At 44.6% G+C, this 19,077-nt stretch overlaps 1 protein-coding gene across 2 annotated transcripts in view; it reads right to left on the reverse strand.

Annotated features, from left to right (window-relative positions):
* The window catches only part of LOC109907050 (membrane-associated guanylate kinase, WW and PDZ domain-containing protein 3), a 242,719-nt gene that overhangs the window by 20,381 nt on the left and 203,261 nt on the right, over positions 1-19,077 (reverse strand). For both annotated transcript variants that reach the window (XM_031794498.1, XM_031794499.1), the window contains exons 9-12: positions 8,307-8,504; positions 3,000-3,271; positions 2,655-2,807; positions 1,132-1,297 (exon numbers count right to left, since the gene is read on the reverse strand). In XM_031794498.1, the coding sequence (XP_031650358.1) occupies positions 1,132-1,297; positions 2,655-2,807; positions 3,000-3,271; positions 8,307-8,504 (789 nt within the window). The remainder of the gene's footprint in view (positions 1-1,131; positions 1,298-2,654; positions 2,808-2,999; positions 3,272-8,306; positions 8,505-19,077) is intronic.

Raw genomic sequence — 19,077 nt, forward strand, 5'->3', positions numbered from 1 at the left:
GAGAGATAACTACTAGTGCTGGAAAATGCCAGGTACCTCAAAATACAAGATCATCGATACGATATGCATTGCGATTCTCACTATTCTATATGTATTGCGATTAGATACTGTGATTTTATTGCAATTCTATGTTCCAATTCGAGAGTCATGAGAAAATGAGATTTGACCAGCCATGGAAAAAGTGCTAAAAAACAAATTGGCTCCATATTTAAAAAGAAGATGGAGAACAAGCTATGAATACTGGAATTTGTGCAGGTACAGAAAATTGCAAAGAATATTGCACTATTGTCAAAACAATACGATATATCGTCAACAAATAATATACAACATTTTTTCCCCCCCATCATGAATCACTACCTAGCCAAACACTACAGTTGTCTGAATATATCTTGCGTTAGCATACCCTTCTCAGGCCTCCCTCTCCGGTCAAGGTGCAGAGGTGCAAATGGGAAATGGATAGTGGATCGATAGTGGGATAGACTAGAGCATGAAATTGCTTTATTAAACAGTGGGTGGCTCTGGGGCTGGCTTCTGGGAGGGCTGAACGGCCATCTAACATACTTCCTCTATGAACTACTATTACCACATCTTCACAGCAGCATGACCCAGTCAGACTACGGTGGAAGCAATCAGTTTGGTCTGGCAGCTCCTCTGAACACAGGTATGTTGACTGGGATGAAGGCATGCACTGCCACACTCCTATCATAACAACGCTGATTACCAAGGCATAAGGCAGTAGTTCCCAACCAGGGGTAGGACACTGACTCTAGGGGTACTTGACCTATCCACAGGGGTACTTGAGAAGACTCATGAGACCATCGGCCTACTGGTAAAATGAACATGAAGGGGTACTTCAGGGGTACTCCGGGCAGAGCAATATTCAGTTGGTGGTACAGTAACCAAGGTGGGCAACCACTGGTCTACAACAAGCCCATAAACTACTGCAAAGCGGAAGCAGTTTTGTGAAACACATCTTAGTGACACTCTTATGAATGTCTCAACTGAACACCAGAAATGACCTTGCTCAAGGCATACACTGTCTAGTATAGACTGAGAGAAAGTGCATATTGCATAGGAGAAGCAGCTGTAATGCAGAGCTTTATAATATCATAACGGATATGTCTGTCTCACCTCCTCTGAGAACTAACACGTTGACCTCGCTCCCCACAGATAGGTCTTTCAGGATGTCCACCACCTGGGAGTGGCTCATTGTCTGGACGTTCTGACGGTTGATCTCCTTGATTACATCACCCTTTAGCAGGCCATGACACCACTGGGCATCCAGGATCATCTTCACCTGGGATTACATTGGTTAGGTTACATTACATTTGATTACATTATATTGGATTAGTTTAACCTACATTCAATTAGATGAAAGTACATTCTGTAAATCTTTACTGTAGGCTTCCTTATATATACCATTCATCAAGTTGTTACAACACCTACTACTACATAAGGCTTTATACAGAGGAATTCTCTAGCTCAGTGGTTTACTAACTTCTTTGACCCTCGACCTGGTTGGTTCAAAGCTTGCGACCCCATCGCACAATCACTGCGCAAATGTAGCTCGTCATTACAGCCATAAACGGTGATGCATTTTCAAAACGCAAGATATAGAAATTGAATATATAGAAACGCAGAAACACCTGCATTTTGAGATGAAAGTCATTAATGTTAGCAGTCAATAATAACTAGGGATATTATGTCACACTGTCCCTTCTGGAGTCCAGAGCAAGCAGGATCATACAGCCTACCTGTATGCAGCAGGGGTTACAGGATCGGATGAAAAGCATGATCTGTCTGTAGCATTCTTCTCTCTCCTAATTCATTTGCCAGAATGTTACATCTTCATCCCATAAGTATTGAAGGTAGTACGATGTTACAGGTATCTTTAGAGACATGCAGTACCACCACCGAGGCATCTATATAATTATATCCCACCCAAACTAGGCCTATCTGAAGTATAAAAATGATCAAGGAAATCAACCAGGTAGCCTATATGTGGCAAAGATGAGTCCATAGCAATGTAGGTAGGCTACTCTGTTTTTGCCAGGCAAAACCGGAGAAAATTAATCTAGTGCTTTCTGATCACTAACCTGGATATGTGCGCCCGCCTTTGCACACAAATGCTGATGACTGCTCATTGGTCAACAGTCAAAACGCACAACTTTTTGGTTTTTGAAACAAAAATTTGGTGCAACGCCATAGGCTTATGTCAGTGACAAGATCGAATAAGCAAAGGTATAAATATAAAATACAAATGGTAGGCTATATGTATGAAAAATATATGTTTTTCTCCATTCAGTTTCACACTCGCAACCCGTCAAAACCTCATTGCACTATCTCACCCGACATGTGTTGATTGACAGTTTGCTGGTCCAATCAGAGGGCTGAGTGTTTCATGGAGAGTAATCCACAGAGAGTGTGCAACAAAATGAGTGACAAAACGTTACAAAACCAAAGTTGAGTCTCAAGTCAGGAGGCTCCAAGTCCAAGTCAAGTCATTTTATTTTCTATCGAGTCTCAAGTCATCAAATTTGTGACTCGAGTCCAAGTCATCTGACTCGAGTCCACACCTCTGGCATTATAACACCAGTCATACATAAGAGGGGCTATGGTAAAGTGTTACCGGAAATTCATTCAATGCATTTTACCTTCTGGCCCAGGGGGCAGTCTGCAATGGCAAAGCCGAACCCTCCTGGCCCCTTCACCAGGGGTACACCCACCAGCTCCGGCTGCAACAGCGTGAGGTCTGGACCCTCAGGGTAGTGGCGCCCCCCGTTGGACATGGCTGGGACAGCTGTTGTCTGTCAATCAATCAATCAAATCAAAATCACCCAAATCTATTTATATAGCCCCTTTTTAAATCAGCAGTTTTCACAAAGTGCTTTTACAGTAACCCAGGCTAGACCCCTGACAGCAAGCAAAAACAGAAGCACAGTGGCCAGGAAAAACGCCCTAAAAGGAAGAAACCTAGGGAGGAACTGGTTGTACTGTACCTGTCTTGGGAGGGTGCCGTCTGGGCTGGTGACATAGTGTATCTCCTCGGGGTTAGAGGTCGAAAGTGAAGGGGTGGCTTCGGGAGCCAGGGCTGTGGCTATGTCCCACGAGGAGGCGTCGTCACTCCCACTGGGGTCCTCAGGGAGGGGGTAACCCCGACACAGCACCATGTCCACGTACTGGTTGACTGGGATAGACTGGAACATCTGAACCACGTCAGCATGAGTCTTCCCCAGGACACACAGTCCGTTGATGTCCACGATGACGTCACCTGGTAGAGTAGAGGGAGAGGAGAGGAGAGGAAGAAGGGAGAAGGAAGTGTCAATATCAGCATTGGCAACTGTCTTTAAAATGGGAGTGTGCTGTGGTTAGTTGTGGCACTATACCCAGTCCACTAACGTTTAGCGCAGACAGTTCCCGCATGAAGGCATCGTTGGTCAGGAGCTGAAATATGTTTCCTTGGAGTCTGCTCCATAAACAACTGCTTTGGGGTTGATGAATGAACAAAGAAGTAAGGTACAGCCTAACACTCTCTCCTTCCCCTCATCCTCCATCATTCCAGCCTGGGTGTATTAAGTCAGCTAGATCCCAGCCAGATCAATAAATACTAGGAAAATGTGCTCAGCTTATCGCCAGCCAAAACAAAAACAGGAAACTCCCCACCACTAACTAGCTGGGAGCAGTGGTATAAAGTACTTAAGTAAAACATACTTTAAAGTACTACTTAAGTTGTTTTTTGGGGTATCTGTACTTTACAATTTATATTTTTGGCAACTTTTACTTCACTTAATTCCTAAACAAAAGTATAGACTTTTTACTCCATATATTTTCCCTGACACCCAAAAGTAGTCGTTACATTTTGTCAGGAAAATGATCCAATTCACACACTTATCAAGAGAACATCCCTGGTCATCTCTACTGCCTCTGATCTGGTGGACTCACTAAACACAAATGCTTCATTTGTAAATTATGTCTGAGTGTTGGGAGTGTGCCCCTGGATATCCGTCAATAAAAAATCTAATGAAAATTGTGCCTTCTGGTTTGCTTAAATAAAGGTACAATTATTTTTTTAAATCCGCTTGTGGGGCATTTAAGCCCTGAACGATGCCTGACAGGCAGCTCTGTCTCCCAGGCTCTTTGCCACGCCCATACCACAGCCAATCGCATGTAAGCAACAATGCAGCTAACTTTGCTAGTCTTGTGAGCAAGAGCGCTACTAGCTAGTTAGCTAGCTAGTTTGTTTTCTATTCTGGTCGTTAGCTTGCATATCTGATACAGTATGTGTATGATTGTAAGGGGCACTTGTTTTATGGATGATATTTACATTTGAGTGGGTGAGCTCTATTTCTGACAGGCTGATCAGATTACATTTCAGGCTCAGCGCTTGATAAGATTCAATAGCAGCCTCAGAGGCTGATAAATCAGGATTCTGCCTTGTAGTTTCATAGATGGGTTAGATAGATAAGGCACCCTCATCTGTTTGCTCCATGGTTGCGAGCGCATCGTTTCTGTTGCTATACAACCAGCACGTCTATAGTTCATTGCCGGCAGATTAGCAGCCAATGCATTATGTATATGATCAAGAGAGGGTACGCTTTACTCCTGGCAAGCTGATCAGATTCAATAGCCGCCTCAGAGGCTGATATGTCAGGATGCAGCCTTGTATGCTGTCTGCAAGGAGCCTTACATATGAAATAGCCTACAAGTCAGGCTCCTGATTTACAAGCCTCTGAGGCTGCTATTGAATCTGATCAGCTGCCAAGAATAGAGCTCACCCACTCTGGATGATATGCATCAGCCTATAAAGCACGGACAGCTAATCTGCCTGCAAGGAGCTTTACCATTGAAACAGCCTACAAGGCAGCATCCTGACACCAGCCTCTGAGGCTATTGAATCTGATCAGCCTGCCTGGAATAGAGCTCACCCCCTGGATCAGATATGCATCTGCCTATAAAGCAATTTGACAGCTAGTCTGTCTTCAAGGAGCCTTACCTATGAAACAGCCTATGAGGCAGCATCCTGATTTATCAGCATCTGAGGCTAAAATTTAATCTGATCAACCTGTCAGGGATGGAGCTCACCCACTGTAATTGTAAATATTATCCATGAACTATATATATCGTTATGCAAGCTAACAACCAGCATAGATAACAAGCTAGCTTGCTAGATAGCCAACAAGACTAACTAGCTAACTATCCATCTCACAAGACTAGCCAAGTTAGCTGCGTTATCCTTTGCATGAGACTGACTGTGGTCTTGGCGGCAGGGTGCAGCCTGGGAGACAGTATTGCCTGTCAGACATTGTTCAGGGCTTAAATGCCCCAAGAGCGCATTGCGATCATTGCAGCCACAGGGCTCCTTGATGAGGTGGTTATCGTGCATCTGAACAAATGAATGGATGATGCGTGCTACTTCTGATTATTTCGTGATCTCGACAAAGCAACTATATACTGGCAGCTATATACTAATACCGGGATGTTTATTGAAGGCCGTTTGGGCTGTGTATACTGTATGTCATACAGTTGAAGTAGGAAGTTTACATACACTTAGGTTGGAGTCATTAAAACTTGTTTTTCAACCACTCCACAATTTCTTGTTAACAAACTATAGTTTTGGCAAGTCGGTTAGGACATCTACTTTGTGCATGACACAAGTACTTTTTCCAACAATTGTTTACAGACAGATTATTTCGCTTATAATTCACTGTATCACAATTCCAGTGGGTCAGAAGTTTACATTCTCTAAGTTGACTGCCTTTAAACAGCTTGAAAAATTCCAGAAAATGATGTCATGGCTTTAGAAGCTTCTGATAGGCTAATTGACATCATTTGAGTCAATCGGAGGTGTAGCTGTGGATGTATTTCAAGGCCTACCTTCAAACTCCGTGCCTCATTGCTTGACATCATGGCAAAACCAAAAGAAATCAGCCAAGACTTCAGAAAACATATTGTAGACCTCCACAAGTCTGGTTCATCCTTGGGAACAATTTCCAAACGCCTGCCTGAAGGTACCACGTTCATTTGTACAAACAATAGTACGCAAGTGTAAACACCACGGGACCACGCAGCCGTCTTACCGCTCATGAAGGAGACGCGTTCTGTCTCCTAGAGATGAACGTACTTTGGTCCTGTTAGGAATTTTATGAATAATGGCTAAACAATATTTACATTTAAATAGAACTATAACTAATTAAACTCTACCCTGTTTTACGATATCTGATTAATAATGTTAGTTCCTAAGAAAGAGGTTATGTAGCAAGGATAAGGGGTAATTGGAAATGACAACCATGGTGGAAGAAGGAATGTATGTGTGTGTGTCTAAAGTAGCACGATTAACCTATGTTTGAACCAACTCAGCTATAACTTTGTGGCGATAAAATAAGACAGCGAGAGCCCATCCAGGTTTTCCTATTCTGGAACTGTCTGCGAAGTGGTAATAAACTATGGTGAGACTATGGTGAGTTAATCCAGGTATAGTGTGTCAGGTATGTGTGCTAGTGAGTTGGAATGAACTTTTGAACCTGCTTTGTCCTGGTCGAGAGGAGGAGATATATTTTATAACCTATGATGTCATATTTGATATATAAACTGTTGTACAGGGTTCTATGACCAGTGCTCTCAAGAATAAATGCTATTGGCTAATTTTGGTAGACTGGTCTCTTGTCTATTTTATGCAAATAAGGATCTTACAAATTCTTAGAAACAGACAGAGTGATTTTAATTGAATTGGTTAATGAACACATATAGGAATTGTAGAATTCCTTTAACAGGTGCAAAAAGTGCAAATCAATCACAGAACAACAGCAAAGGACCTTGTGAAGATGCTGGAGGAAACAGATACAAAGGTATCTATATCCACAGTAAAACGAGTCCTATATCGACATAACCTGAAAGGCTGCTCAGCAAGGAAGAAGCCACTGCTCCAAAGCCACCATAAAAAAAGCCAGACTACGGTTTGCAACTGCACATGGGGACAAAGATCTTACTTTTGGGAGAAATGTTCTCTGGTCTGATGAAACAAAAATAGAACTGTTTGGCCATAATGACCATCGTTATGTTTGGAGGAAAAAGGGGGAAGCTTGCAAGCCGAAGAACATCATCCCAAACGTGAAGCACAGGGTGGCAGCATCATGTTGTGGGGGTGCTTTGCTGCAGGAGGGACTGGTGCACTTCACAAAATAGGTCAGAGAATTATGTGGATATATTGAAGCAACATCTCAAGACATCGGTCAGGAAGTTAAAGCTTGGTCGCAAATGGGTCTTTCAAATGGACAATGACCACAAGCATACTTCCGAAGTTGGCTTAAGGACAATAAAGTCAAGGTATTGGAGTCGCCATCACAAAGCCCTGACCTCCCATCCCATTTGTGGGCAGAACTGAAATGCGTATGTGAGCAAGGAGGCCAACAAACCTGACTCAGTTACACCAGCTCTGTCAGGAGGAATGGGCCAAAATTCACCCAACTTAATTTTTTATTTATTATGTTTTACCTTAATTTAACTAGGCAAGTCAGTTAAGAACGAATTCTTATTTTCAATGATGGCCTAGGAACAGTGGGTTAACTGCCTTGTTCAGGGGCAGAATGACAGATTTGTACCTTGTCAGCGCAAGGATTTGATCGTGCAACCTCTCACCCTCTTACTAGTCCAACACTCTAACCACTAGGCTACGCTGCTGCCCTAAATGTGGGAAGTGTGGGAAGCTTGTGGAATGCTACCCGAAATGTTTGACCCAAGTTAAACAATTTAAAGGCAATGCTACCAAATACTAATTGAGTGTATGTTAACTTCTGACCCACTGGCAATGTGATGAAAGAAATAAAAGATGAAATAAATCATTCTCTCTACTATTATTCTGACATTTCACATTCTTCAAAGAAAGTGGTGATGCTAACTGACCTAAGACAGATCATTTTTACTACGATTAAATGTCAGCAATTGTGAAAAACTGAGTTTAAATGTATTTGGCTAAGGTGTATGTAAACATCCGACTTCAACTGTACGTGATCCAAGATATACTGTATGACCACACTTATAGATATGCATGTTCGTAATAATCATAAGCATGTAAAGAAGCACAGCCAAGAGGCCTTCAGTATGAAATCTGAAATACTGCGTATAACTCCACTTCAAATCAGGGCGTTACCATAAACGTGTGTGTACAGACAATGATAAATGAACCTTGTTGATCTGTGTGCACAAGTGCGATGTGTGTGTGTTTGTGTGCGTGCGTTCCTGCGTACAAGCATCTATGTGTACGTCTGTGTGTGTGGGAGAGTGTGTTTACATGTGCGTACAACACTCACCAGAGGTCATCTTGTTGTCATGCGCGGCGGGCCCGTCTCGGAGCACGTTCTTCACCTGGAGGAACTCGTCATGGCGGTCTCCCCCAATGATGGTGAAGCCAAACCCCTGGGGGCTCTTCCTCAGATTTGTCCTCAGAATGGAGCCCTGGAGATGGGCTGGGTCCCGTACAAAACCCCTCACACCCACAACAGGCTCATCTGAAGGAGAGAGGAAGTGAGGGGAGAGGGAAGTAAGAGGGTGAGAGGGATAGAGAACAGAGCAAAGAGAAAGAAAAAAACCTTAGAGAAAGACAACTAAATACAAAAAAAGCACAACGAGAGAGAGATGCAAATTGAGGAAGTACTGTATAAGCAAATACCTAATTATTATGACTGTAATTCAGCTAATTGCTCTCAAACCTTAATGCCCTATTGAAGTATTTTACTTTACAAATTAGTGACTATTCTTTGTTTGTTTGTCGTATTATCATCACAAGGCCTGTCACTATTGTTCAGCTGCATTGATCTGACAGAGAAACCATGCTAGGCTAGCTGCTAGCGCTAATCCATTGATCTGACAGAGAAACCAGGCTAGGCTAGCGCTAATCCATTGATCTGACAGAGAAACCATGCTAGGCTAGCGGCTAGCGCTAATCCATTGATCTGACAGAGAAACCATGCTAGGCTAGCTGCTAGCGCTAATCCATTGATCTGACAGAGAAACCAGGCTAGGCTGCTTGAGCTAATTCACAATGAGAATCCATAATGACAGAGATTACAGTGACACGTCTATGCCGTTACACTTATTTTATTCTGATATATCCATATGGGACAACTTCAAAGAACACCTGAAGTATCGTTATTTTGTATGGTAGGTAGAGTGTATGTGTGTGTGTGTGAGATGCACATAGGTGCAAGTTCACAGGCTGTTAGGCATCTGTCCCCTGTAACGTCACAGTGCAGGCTACCGCCACGGTGGCAGGGAGCTGACACCTACTCGTCACTCAGACTGTCACTGTCACTAAGAACTATGCTACTGGTGAACAGAGATGCTCCTCTTTTACTTAAGCCTGCCAGTGAAAAAAAACATACTGTAAAAAAAAGAAAAAAGAACTCACACATGACGCACAAAGCAGTGTGACAAATCCGTTTGGATATAACCTTGACATTTCAAATCTTACAGAGATGTGATAAACTTTCAGATTGAATTTGCTATGTTATGCCTGTAGGATGGTGCATGGGAATAAATGTCCAGGAGACAAACTGTGTGTGTATTTGTGTGTGTGTGTACACTGCAGGGGTACATCCACCTGAATAACCACCACAACGCAGGGATAGAGGCAGACAGACAGCTGACCTCAAACTGCAGCTGGAGGCTCTCACCATGTGACTGAGACACAGCGGCCCTTAACTCTGCATCAGCAGAGAGAGGGGGGGGGGGGGGGGCGCCCTTTCCTCTGCATCAGCACAGAGAGCGTGGGGGACAGAGATATCGAGAGGAGAGTGATATTGACAGCGATAGAGGAGGGAGAGGGAGCAAAGAGATATCCATGGCCCCTGTCTGACCTTGGTTTCCATTGGGTGAGTTATAGGCTGTGTCTCCTCTAGTGATTCTTCACACACTGAGGGATGGATAGTGGGGGGTGGGGGGCATCAATCTCTTTAATTGGAGTAAATATAGACACCCCCCGTCCTCCTCCACTACCCCCCATGTGTCATGTGTCATGGGATTTAGATTTGCTGAGTGTGATTAACATGACATTCTCACATACCAGCAGTTTCACTGAGCCATTTGTGTGTGAGCATATACCCTGGGTGTACAAGACATTAGGAACACGTGCTCTTTCCATGGCATCTTGCATATGCCGCTCTGTCATTGCTCATCCATATATTTATATGTATATATTCTTATTCCATTCCTTTACTTAGATTTGTGTGTATTAGCTAGTTGTTGTGGAATTGTTAGATTACTTGTTCAATATTGCTGCACTGTCGGAATTAGAAGCACAAGCATTTCGCTACACTTGCAATAACATCTGCTAACCATGTGTATGTGACCAATACATTTTGATTTGATTTGACATAGACTGACCTATTATCCCTTGTTGACGTCACTTGTTAAATCCACTTCAATCAGTGTAGATGAAGGGGAGGAGACAGGTTAAAGAAGGATTTTTAAGCCATCTGACAATTGAGACATGGATTGTGTAGGTGTGCCATTCAGAAGGTGAATGGGCAAGACAAAATATTTAAGCGCCTTCAAACTGGGTATGGTAGTAGGTGACAGGCACACCGTTTGGTGTCAAGAACGATAACGCTGCTGGGTTTTTCACACTCAACAGTTTCCCGTGTGTATCAAGAACGGTCCATGACCCAGAGGACATCCAGCCAACTTGACACAACTGTGGGAAGCATTGTAGTCAACATGGGCCAGCATTTCTGTGGAACGCTTTTGAGACCTTGTAGAATCCATGCCCCAACAAATTGAGGCTGTTCTGAGAGCAAAAGGTGCAGTGCAACTCAATATTAGGAAGGTGTCCTTAATGTTTTGTACGCTCAGTGTATGTGTGTGTATGCATGTGTATGTGTCTTTCAATGTGTGTGTGTGTGTGTGTGCGGGCATAGAATATGCGCCAACATGCGTATGTACCATGACATGTGACATATTCCACGATGTCATGATTAAGTCGTGGTAACACAAAGAGTTGGTCTATTTCTCAGACAGGCAGGCAGCTCGCTGTGATTCTTGAAAATCACATATAGAGAGGACTGTCAGTGCAGGATAATTACAGTCCCATGCAGCTACAGCACTATAGCAACAGACCGCAGCCTCTTTCACTGAGAGGGAGGTCAGTCTGCCTTGTCAAAACAGCGTTTAAAACTCTACATGGGAGCACGCCCCTCTGGGATCTCTCCGATCCACTCTGCTCTGCTCGCTGTGAGACAGACCACTCATTAACAAGCACGGGGAATGTGTAGAGAGCAAAGTAGAGAGCTCTGTCAGAACAGAGAATCACTCAGGCAAAAACTAGAGGATCTGTTAAAAGAACAGTCCAGGAAACTATACCATGGGAAATAAGCTCTTTTAGCTGGACAGAAGCTGGACTAACTGGGGACGTGTCTCAAATGGCACCCTATTCCCTTTAGAGTGCACTACATTTGACAAGAGCCCTATAGGCCCTAGTCAAAATGAGTGTAATATAAAGGGAATAGGGTGCAATTTGGGATGTAGCCTGGGACTTGTTCGGTCCCAATAGGCTGTGCATAGAGCAGAGTGTTTATTCTGTCTAGAGGGTCTGAGTTGATCTGGTTCTAACACTAGGGTCTCTGTTCAATCAAACCCTGTTTGTTTACCAACAACCTCCTGTAATATTCATACAGTATGTGTCAACATACTGAATTGTAATTGGTGGCATTCTAACGTCATATCATACTGCACTATGATTGATTTAGACCACCAGGTTAGGTCATTGCAGTTGATCATGGCCGGAGACACATGAACATGCCAGTTATAGCTACAGTACAGGTCAAACGTTTGGACACACCTGCTCATTCAAGGGTTTTTCTTACATTTGACTATTTTCTATATTGTAGAATAATAGTGAAGGCATCAAAACAATGAAATAACACATATGGAATCATGTAGTAAGCAAAAAAGTGTTCAACAAATCAAAATATATATTATATTTGAGATTCTTTAAAGTAGCCACTTCATGACAGCTTTGCACACTCTTGGCATTCTGTCAACCAGCTTCATGAGGTAGTCACTTGGAATGCATTTCAATTAACAGGTGTGCCTTGTTAAAAGTTAATTTGTGGAATTTCTTTCCTTCTTAATGCGTTTGAGCCATTCAGTTGTGTTGTGACAAGGTAGGGGTGGTATACAATGGACATTCAAACCGGTGGAAATCTGTCCTTTGGTCTGATAAGTCCATAGTTGACCGCTGTGTCTTTGTGAGACGTAGAGTAGGTGAACAGAGGATCTCCGCATGTGTGGTTCCCAACGTGAAGAATGGAGGAGGAGGTGTGATGGAGCTTTGCTGGTGACACTGGCCGGTAATTTATTTAGAATTCAAGGTACGCTTAACCAGCATGGCTACCACAGCCTTCTGCAGTGATACGCCATCCCATCTGGTTTGTGCTTAGTGGGACTATCATTCATTTTTCAACAGGACAATGACCCAAAACACATCCAGGCTGTGTAAGGGCTATTTGACCAAGAAGGAGAGTGATGGAGCACTGCATCAGATGACCTGGCCTCCACAATCACCCGACCTCGACCCAATTAAGATGGTTTGGGATGAATTGGACAGCAGAGTGAAGGAAAAGCAGCCAACAAATCCTCAGCATATGAGGGAATTCCTTCAAGACTGCATCATGGTTGAGAGAATGCCAAGAGTGTGCAAAGCTGTCATCGAGGCAAAGGGTGGCTACTTTGAAGAATCTCAAATATAAAATATATTTTGAATTGTTTAACACTTTGTTGGTTACTACATAATTCCATATGTGTTATGTCATAGTTGTGATGTCTTCACTACTATTCTACAATGTAGAAAATAGTGAAAATAAAGAAAAACCCTTGAATGAGTAGGTGTCCAAACTTTTGACTGGTACTGCATAAAGATCCTGCATAAAGATCCTGTCGTACTGCATTTGATTATTTTGTACAAAGCATGCAAAACAAGACACCTCCAAGGACCTACCCCCCAGGAATGACACAGAGCAAAGCCTGAGGAACATGCATCCTTCCCCAATCAGTGGCTGTTTTAAGGTTACATAATAGTTTCTGTTATTTTGGGTTATTGTGGTCTGTTCCAGGACAGCATTGGCAGCCTACTACAGCGCAGTAGGTTCCTTTGGCAGTAAGGGCCTCCAGGCTAAAGACTTCTCTCTGAGGGGGTCTCTGGTGGTGTAGAAATCACACATACACTGTGCTTCCCCCTCCAATAGCCTCTGGATGCTAATGCTGTACCAGTCAAAATAGCAGCCTGAAGGGTGTCTGGAAGAGCTGGTACAGAGAGAGGTAGTGCTGATAGGGTCTAGGCCTTTTTGTGAGAGCCTCTGTGGTCAGACCATTGTCACTACCTGGTCTGACTCATGTTCAATTCTGTTCTGTGGGCAACTGGGCATCACCGAGTTGTCTCAGCAGAGAAACATCAATGGCTAGATGATCAATCCCAGTTAGAGGGAGTTAGGGGGAGTGATGAGCTCTGCAGCAGACTTGAACAACTCAATCGCTGGTTGAAAACTGTTTTCTGTCCTTCCCAAAAGATTGAATTTGTAGGTAATTGTCCATCTTTCTGGGACTCACCCACAAACAGGACCAAGCCTGGCCTACTGAAGAGTGACGACGTCATCCTAGTTGGAGGGGTGCTCTCATTTGATCTAGCAACATAGAAAGGGATTTAACTCCTCTAGTTCCAAAATGAGATAAGGTGCAGGCCAGGCAGCAGGCTGTTAGTCTGCCCCTAGCACAGTCAGTGTAGTCAGCTCAGTTTTCCACATTGAGACTGTGTCTGTTACTCGATCTAGGTCGGGAAAAACTAAACATGGTGGTGTTTGCCTAAGCAATCTCGCTGGAATGAAGACCTCCATGTGTGTCATTAATGAAATAGATTGTGATAATACTTCACATCTCAAAATGGGACTACTTAATGTTAGATCCCTCACTTCCAAGGCAGTCATAGTCAAATTAACTTGATGTGATTGGCCTGACTGAAACATGGCTTAAGTGTGATGAATTTACTGAGCTAAATAAGGCCTCTCCTCCTGGTTACACTAGTGACCAAACCCCCTGTGCATCCCGCAAAGGTGGAGGTGTTGCTAACATTTTTGACAGCAAATATGTCTTTTGAGGTTCTAGTCATGAAATCTATGGAGTCTACTCAGTAACTTTATTTTTATATTTGTCTCCACAATTTCGTGATATACAATTGCGATCCAATTCTGATCTTGTCTCATCTCTGCAACACCCCAATAGGCTCCAGAGAGCGCAATGAGCCATGTAAAGCCCCCCCCCCCCTAAACCAGGATGATGCTGGGCCAATTGTCGCCGCCCCAAGAGACTTCCGGTGACAGTCGGTGGTGACACAGCCTTGGATCTAAAGTGGGTCTGTAGTGATGCCTCAAAAAAGCAGGATTCCCCAAGTGAAGATGGCCTTCACTTCAGCAGTGACGATATTCATAAACTGTTTCGGCAAAAATATCATGATCATTAGAAAAATGATGGACTCCTCCTCTCCAAAACTCAGTTGTCCTGAGACTGCACAGAACTGCCAGGACCTCAGCTCAATGAAGACGCTCAAGTTTTTTAAAATCCTGTATCTCTCTACACATTCACAAAAACAGTCATGGCCTCTAAACCTTCCATCTGTCTTCTGGACCCTATTCCTACTAAACTACTGAAATAGCTACTTCCTGTGCTTGGCCCTCCTATGTTTTTAATTTTTTAATATATTTTTTTACTTTTACCCCTTTTTCTCCCCAATTTCGTGGTGTCCAATTGTTTTTAGTAGCTACTATCTTGTCTCATCGCTACAACTCCCGTACGGGCTCGGGAGAGACTAAGGTTGAAAGTCATGCGTCATCCGATACACAACCCACCCAACCACTGCTTCTTAACACAGCGCGTATCCAACCCGGAAGCTAGCCGCACCAATGTGTCGGAGGAAACACCGTGCACCTGGCAACCTTGGTTAGCGAGCACTGCGCCCGACCTGCCACAGGAGTCGCTGGTGCGCGATGAGACAAGGACATAGTACTTCCGGCGCTGACAGAGATGGCCGCCTCGCTTCACGTTCCTAGGAAACTATGCAGTTTTTTTGTTTTTTTTACGTGTTATTTCTTACATTAGTACCCCAGGTCATCCTAGGTTTCATTACATACAGTCGAGAAGAACTACTGAATATAAGATCAGCATCAACTCACCATCAGTACGACCAAGAATATGTTTTTCGCGAAGCGGATCCTGTGTTCTGCCTCTCAAACAGGACAACAGAATGGATCCCATGCAGCGACCCAAAAAAACGACTCTGAAAAAGAGGGAAACGAGGCGGTCTTCTGGTCAGACTCCGGAGACGGGCACATCGTGCACCACTCCCTAGCATTCTTCTCGCCAATGTCCAGTCTCTTGACAACAAGGTTGATGAAATCCGAGCAAGGGTAGCATTCCAGAGGGACATCAGAGACTGTAACGTTCTTTGCTTCACGGAAACATGGCTCACTGGAGAGACGCTATCGGAGGCGGTGCAGCCAGCGGGTTTCTCCACGCATCGCGCCGACAGAAACAAACATCTTTCTGGTAAGAAGAGGGGCGGGGGCGTATGCCTTATGGCTAACGAGACATGGTGTGATGAAAGAAACATACAGGAACTCAAATCCTTCTGTTCACCTGATTTAGAATTCCTCACAATCAAACGTAGACCGCATTATCTACCAAGAGAATTCTCTTCGATTATAATCACAGCCGTATATATCCCCCCCAAGCAGACACATCGATGGCTCTGAACAAACTTTATTTGACTCTTTGCAAACTGGAATCCATTTATCCGGAGGCTGCATTCATTGTAGCTGGGGATTTTAACAAGGCTAATCTGAAAACAAGACTCCCTAAATTTTATCAGCACATCGATTGCGCAACCAGGGGTGGAAAAACCTTGGATCATTGTTACTCTAACTTCCGCGACGCATATAAGGCCCTGCCCCGCCCTCCTTTCGGAAAAGCTGACCACGACTCCATTTTGTTGATCCCTGCCTACAGACAGAAACTAAAACAAGAGGCTCCCACGCTGAGGTCTGTCCAACGCTGGTCCGACCAAGCTGACTCCACACTCCAAGACTGCTTCCATCACGTGGACTGGGATATGTTTCATATTGCGTCAGATAACAATATTGACGAATACGCTGATTCGGTGTGCGAGTTCATTAGAACGTGCGTTGAAGATGTCGTTCCCATAGCAACGATTAAAACATTCCCTAACCGTGGATTGATGGCAGCATTCGCGTGAAACTGAAAGCGCGAACTACTGCTTTTAATCAGGGCAAGGTGACTGGTAACATGACCGAATACAAACAGTGCAGCTATTCCCTCCGCAAGGCTATCAAACAAGCTAAGCGTCAGTACAGAGACAAAGTAGAATCTCAATTCAACGGCTCAGACACAAGAGGCATGTGGCAGGGTCTACAGTCAATCACGGACTACAAGAAGAAATCCAGTCACGGACCAGGATGTCTTGCTCCCAGGCAGACTAAATAACTTTTTTGCCCGCTTTGAGGACAATACAGTGCCACTGACACGGCCTGCAACGAAAACATGCAGACTCTCCTTCACTGCAGCCGAGGTGAGTAAGACATTTAAACGTGTTAACCCTCGCAAGGCTGCAGGCCCAGACGGCATCGCCAGCCGCGCCTCAGAGCATGCGCAGACCAGCTGGCCGGTGTGTTTACGGACATATTCAATCAATCCCTATACCAGTCTGCTGTTCCCACATGCTTCAAGAGGGCCACCATTGTTCCTGTTCCCAAGAAAGCTAAGGTAACTGAGCTAAACGACTACCACCCCGTAGCACTCACTTCCGTCATCATGAAGTGCTTTGAGAGACTAGTCAAGGACCATATCACCTCCACCCTACCTGACACCCTAGACCCACTCCAATTTGCTTACCGCCCAAATAGGTCCACAGACGATGCAATCTCAACCACACTGCACACTGCCCTAACCCATCTGGACAAGAGGAATACCTATGTGAGAATGCTGTTCATCGACTACAGCTCGGCATTCAACACCATAGTACCCTCCAAGCTCGTCATCAAGCTCGAGACCCTGGGTCTCGACCCCGCCCTGTGCAACTGGGTACTGTGCAACTGGGTACCTGACGGGCCGCCCCCAGGTGGTGAGGGTAGGCAACAACATCTCCACCCCGCTGATTCTCAACACTGGGGCCCCACAAGGGTGCGTTCTGAGCCCTCTCCTGTACTCCCTGTTCACCCACGACTGCGTGGCCACGCACGCCTCCAACTCAATCATCAAGTTTGCGGACGACACAACAGTGGTAGGCTTGATTACCAACAACGACGAGACGGCCTACAGGGAGGAGGTGAGGGCCCTCGGAGTGTGGTGTCAGGAAAATAACCTCACACTCAACGTCAACAAAACTAAGGAGATGATTGTGGACTTCAGGAAACAGCAGAGGGAACACCCCCCTATCCACATCGATGGAACAGTAGTGGAGAGAGTAGCAAGTTTTAAGTTCCTCGGCATACACATCACAGACAAACTGAATTGGTCCACTCACACAGACAGCATCGTGAAGAAGGCGCAGCAGCGCCTCTTCAACCTCAGGAGGCTGAAGAAATTTGGCTTGTCACCAAAAGCACTCAAAAACTTCTACAGATGCACAATCGAGAGCATCCTGGCGGGCTGTATCACTGCCTGGTACGGCAACTGCTCCGCCCACAACCGTAAGGCTCTCCAGAGGGTAGTGAGGTCTACACAACGCATCACCGGGGGCAAACTACCTGCCCTCCAGGACACCTACACCACCCGGTGTTACAGGAAGGCCATAAAGATCATCAAGGACATCAACCACCCGAGCCACTGCCTGTTCACCCCGCTATCATCCAGAAGGCGAGGTCAGTACAGGTGCATCAAAGCTGGGACCGAGAGACTGAAAAACAGCTTCTATCTCAAGGCCATCAGACTGTTAAACAGCCACCACTAACATTGAGTGGCTGCTGCCAACACACTGACACTGACACTGACTCAACTCCAGCCACGTTAATAATGGGAATTGATGGGAAATTATGTAAATATATCACTAGCCACTTTAAACAATGCTACCTTATATAATGTTACTTACCCTACATTATTCATCTCATATGCATACGTATATACTGTACTCTATATCATCGACTGCATCCTTATGTAATACATGTATCACTAGCCACTTTAACTATGCCACTTTGTTTACATACTCATCTCATATGTATATACTGTACTCGATACCATCTACTGTATCTTGCCTATGCTGCTCTGTACCATCACTCATTCATATATCCTTATGTACATATTCTTTATCCCCTTACACTGTGTATAAGACAGTAGTTTTGGAATTGTTAGTTAGATTACTTGTTGGTTATTACTGCATTGTCGGAACTAGAAGCACAAGCATTTCGCTACACTCGCATTAACATCTGCTAACCATGTGTATGTGACAAATAAAATTTGATTTGATTTGACATCCCTACCGGCCAACCCCTCCCTAACCCGGATGACGCTAAGCCAATTGTGCGTCGCCCCATGGGCCTCCCGGTCGCGGCCGGTTACGACAGAGCCTGGGCGAAAAACCCAGAGTCTCTGATGGCACAGCTGGCGATGCAGTACAGCGCCCTTAACCACTGCGCCACCCGGGAGGCCTTGGCCCTCCTATGTTGAACATAATAAACGGCTCCCTATCCTCCAGATGTGTACCAAACTCACTAAACGCGGCAGTAAATAAAGCCTCTCCTAAAAAAGCCAAATCTTGACACAGATTATTTAAAAAGATATAGGCCTATATCAAATCTCCCATTCAGCGCAAACATTTTATAAAAAGCTGTTGCTCAGTAACTCGCTGCCTTCCTGAAGACAAATAATGTATACAAAACGCTCCAGCCTGTTTTAAGACCCCACCATAGTACTGAGACCGCACTCGTGAAGGTGGTAAATGACGTGTTAATGGCGTCAGACCAAGCCCCGGCGTCTGTCCTCGTGCTCTTAGACCTTAGTGCCGCTTTCGACACCATCGATCACCAC

This window comes from Oncorhynchus kisutch, linkage group LG17 (assembly GCF_002021735.2).
Source record: "Oncorhynchus kisutch isolate 150728-3 linkage group LG17, Okis_V2, whole genome shotgun sequence".
Classification (NCBI taxonomy): domain Eukaryota; kingdom Metazoa; phylum Chordata; class Actinopteri; order Salmoniformes; family Salmonidae; genus Oncorhynchus; species Oncorhynchus kisutch.